The sequence below is a fragment of the Chamaea fasciata genome, unplaced genomic scaffold (genome assembly GCF_029207755.1).
Source record: "Chamaea fasciata isolate MVZ Bird 193981 ecotype frontalis unplaced genomic scaffold, bChaFas1.0.hap1 SCAF_2, whole genome shotgun sequence".
In the NCBI taxonomy this organism is placed as follows: Eukaryota; Metazoa; Chordata; class Aves; order Passeriformes; family Sylviidae; genus Chamaea; species Chamaea fasciata.
This window is the reverse complement of record NW_027094087.1, coordinates 30,552,746-30,555,435: the sequence shown is the minus strand read 5'-3', so window position 1 is coordinate 30,555,435 and position 2,690 is coordinate 30,552,746. Positions and strand designations below refer to the sequence as shown.

Here is a 2,690-nt window from a genome sequence, read left to right as displayed (position 1 = left end):
GGGGGGAGCAGGAGGGCGAAGCATCCGTGTGTCCCTCTGTCCCCAGAGCTCTGTGATGCTCCTGTACCTCCAGGAAGCTCTGCAGTGGCCCAGGTGACCTGATGTGGCCAAGCCTCTGTCTGGCACCTGCACGGCCCCAGCAGCACCCACACACCTTGGTGCAGCATTGGGCCCCATGGCAGGACACCAAGAGATGTCAGAACACAAGGAAAGGGACAAGAGGGGTGGCAAGGACAGGTCCGGTGGGAATAGGGTGTGTGGCAGTGCAGACACCAGGCTGGAACACTTGGGGACAGAGGGACAGCTGCCTGCATCAGAGGTCTCAAAAGGAATGAGGTACCCCACAGCCTTGCCCCAAATAGAACCATTTCCCCTGATTGCCACATGTCACAAGGACGTGCAAGTTTGGCTGGTGCCGCGGCTGTGGCTTTTGCCCTCCCAGAGTTGGGAGCATGGCAGGCTTCCCTGGGGGCTGCAATGCTCTGTGCTGCTGCCACAGGAGTTACATCGTGGAGTCAGGTCCCTGTCCCTGTCCACATCCCCGCTGAACTCAGGGAGAGGCTGGGGGAAGAGGATGTTTGTGGGGACCCCAGTCTCTGGATACCAGCAGGCTCCATTGTCCCCAAACAGGCATATTCCAGGGTGTTTCCACAGAGAATTCCATCGGTGCGCAAAAGGGGTTGCTCAATGTCCCTGGAGTGTTCACGTCCTGAGTGCATGGCAGCAAGAACGAGGGGAGGTGACAGTCCCCTGCAGCCTGGCCAAACTGGGGGGCGGGAGCTGGACCCACACCCACAGGGCCCCAGAACTTTAGGTTTTCGGGGATTGAGATGATAAGGGACACGATGGGAGACACCCTGGGCACCTCTCCTCCTCGCTACCCCCCCGTAGTTCCTGGCATGGGGGGGCAGCGGGACCCCCGGCCAGCTCGGGCGAAGGCCCCGGCGAGGCCGGGCCAGGAGGGATTGCACAGAGCCAGGGACACAGCATGGCCCTGGCCCAGCTGGGCTGGAGCCAAGCCTGCCCCCAAGGCCATCCAGCCCAACCCGGGCTGCCGGCGGAGGACAGCAGGGGACAGCAGAGGGGGGACGTGCCCCAGCACTGCATAAAAAGCCCCAGCAGGGACAGGGGAGCAGGCGACACCGTCAGGAGATCGCAGAGCAGCAGTGCCAGAGCCGTAGGAGAAGGGCCATGGAGCAGTACTTCTCGGCCACGCAGAAGATGGAGCAGGAGGTGATGTTCCCCAGCCTGCTCCGAGGGGTGTTCCCGCAGCAGGAGGGGGCGGCCCCGGCCGCCGAGAGCCGCACGGACCTCTACGAGCGCTACCAGCTGCTCAAGGCCATCAAGCCCATGGTGGAGAAAGGCCTGGCCTCTGTGGGTGACCAGAGCCCGAGCGATGCCGACGCCGACACCGACACCGACGTGGACACGTCCTCGGACAGCAACGAGGCCGGGGATGCCCAGCTGGAGAGGCGCCTGTCCCACCACCTGACTGGCCTGCAGGAGGTCCTCACCCACCTCACCAGGGACACCAACGCCCTGACCCGGAGGTACAGCCAGATCCTGGAGCAGATCAACCTCAGCGAGGGGCAGCCCAGCTGGTGACCCTGTCCTGGCCCCCAGGTAAGAGCTGCGGGGATGCAGAGTCCAGGGGCAGCAAGACAGTGGGTGGGCTCCCCGGAGAGGTGCCCAACAGGGCAGGGGTGGGGACCTGCTGGGAAGGGCCTTGAAATGGGGGCTGCCCCCTCAGCTGGGGCTGGATATCCCTCTCCATGCTGGAGGCGGGAACCCATCCCATTGCTCTGTGCAGAGACTGCAGGGCTTCAGAGTCCGTGGGCTCGGGGGTGAGGGACCGTGTGTCCCCCTGGGATGATCCTTGGAGTTAAGGAATGCTGGTGTTGCAGGACAGGTGCTGGTGTCGGGAAGCACAAGACGTCCCCGTCGCTGACCATCGCAGGCTCTTCCCAGTCACGCTCGCGTTCCCCACGCCGTGGCAGCTCACCTGATCTCCTGGCACTGGCACTGACACCGGAGATGGTTGTGACCACTGGAGAACCAGATGGTGCCTTATCCTCATAGGAAGAAGCATCTGGCTGTGCCTGGAAGTCCATTGGAAGAGCTGCAGGCTCGCGCCCTCCTCTTTATTTTCAAAGAGCGGCACGAAGCTGGGAGCGTTGTGAGGTGGCCCCGACCTCCAACAGTCCCTTGAGGCTGCCAAGCCCTTTTCCAGCTGGTACCTGGACTCCAAGGGCATTTCCCCCTGTTTTTGCTAATAAAAGAATCCCTTTGAAGCCATTGTCAGTGTGGTGCTTTCACTCCTGGAGCGCCCCAATGAGGCAGGGGCACACTGGCTCCACAGGGAGGGAACTTTCCAGGACTGTGCTGGGGAATTTGAAAGGGACAAAGAATCCCAAAGTCATGGGGTGGTTTGTGTTGGAAGCGACATTCAGAGACCTGAAGATCCCTCAGCATCTTCAGAGACCTCATTCTAGTGCAGTGCCCTGCTCTGTGCTGGGACATCATGCACTAGACCAGGTAGCTCAGAGCTGTGTCTAACCACAGGGCCTGTCAAACTCACTGGGCAGCCTGTTCCTTTGTGTCGCCAGCCTCAGGCTGAAATGTTTCTTGCTTACTTTGACAGCAACACCACAAAAGCTGATACCTGATTTCTGTGTATGCAAAGGTGTGAA

General features: G+C 61.2%; 1 protein-coding gene across 2 annotated transcripts; it reads left to right on the top strand.

Moving 5' to 3' along the window:
• The first annotated feature begins 1,128 nt into the window (after nucleotides 1-1,128).
• Nucleotides 1,129-2,291, top strand: LOC136285881 (mid1-interacting protein 1-B-like). Of its 2 annotated transcripts, none has more exons than XM_066177392.1 (2): nucleotides 1,129-1,623; nucleotides 1,910-2,291. In XM_066177392.1, exon 1 carries the CDS (start codon nucleotides 1,192-1,194, stop codon nucleotides 1,603-1,605), a length of 414 nt encoding a protein of 137 aa, XP_066033489.1. In that variant the 5' UTR covers nucleotides 1,129-1,191; the 3' UTR covers nucleotides 1,606-1,623; nucleotides 1,910-2,291. The 2 variants fall into 2 exon arrangements, with proteins under 2 accessions (XP_066033489.1, XP_066033488.1); XM_066177391.1 differs by having other exon boundaries at nucleotides 1,905-2,291.
• Nucleotides 2,292-2,690: the final 399 nt, after the last annotated feature.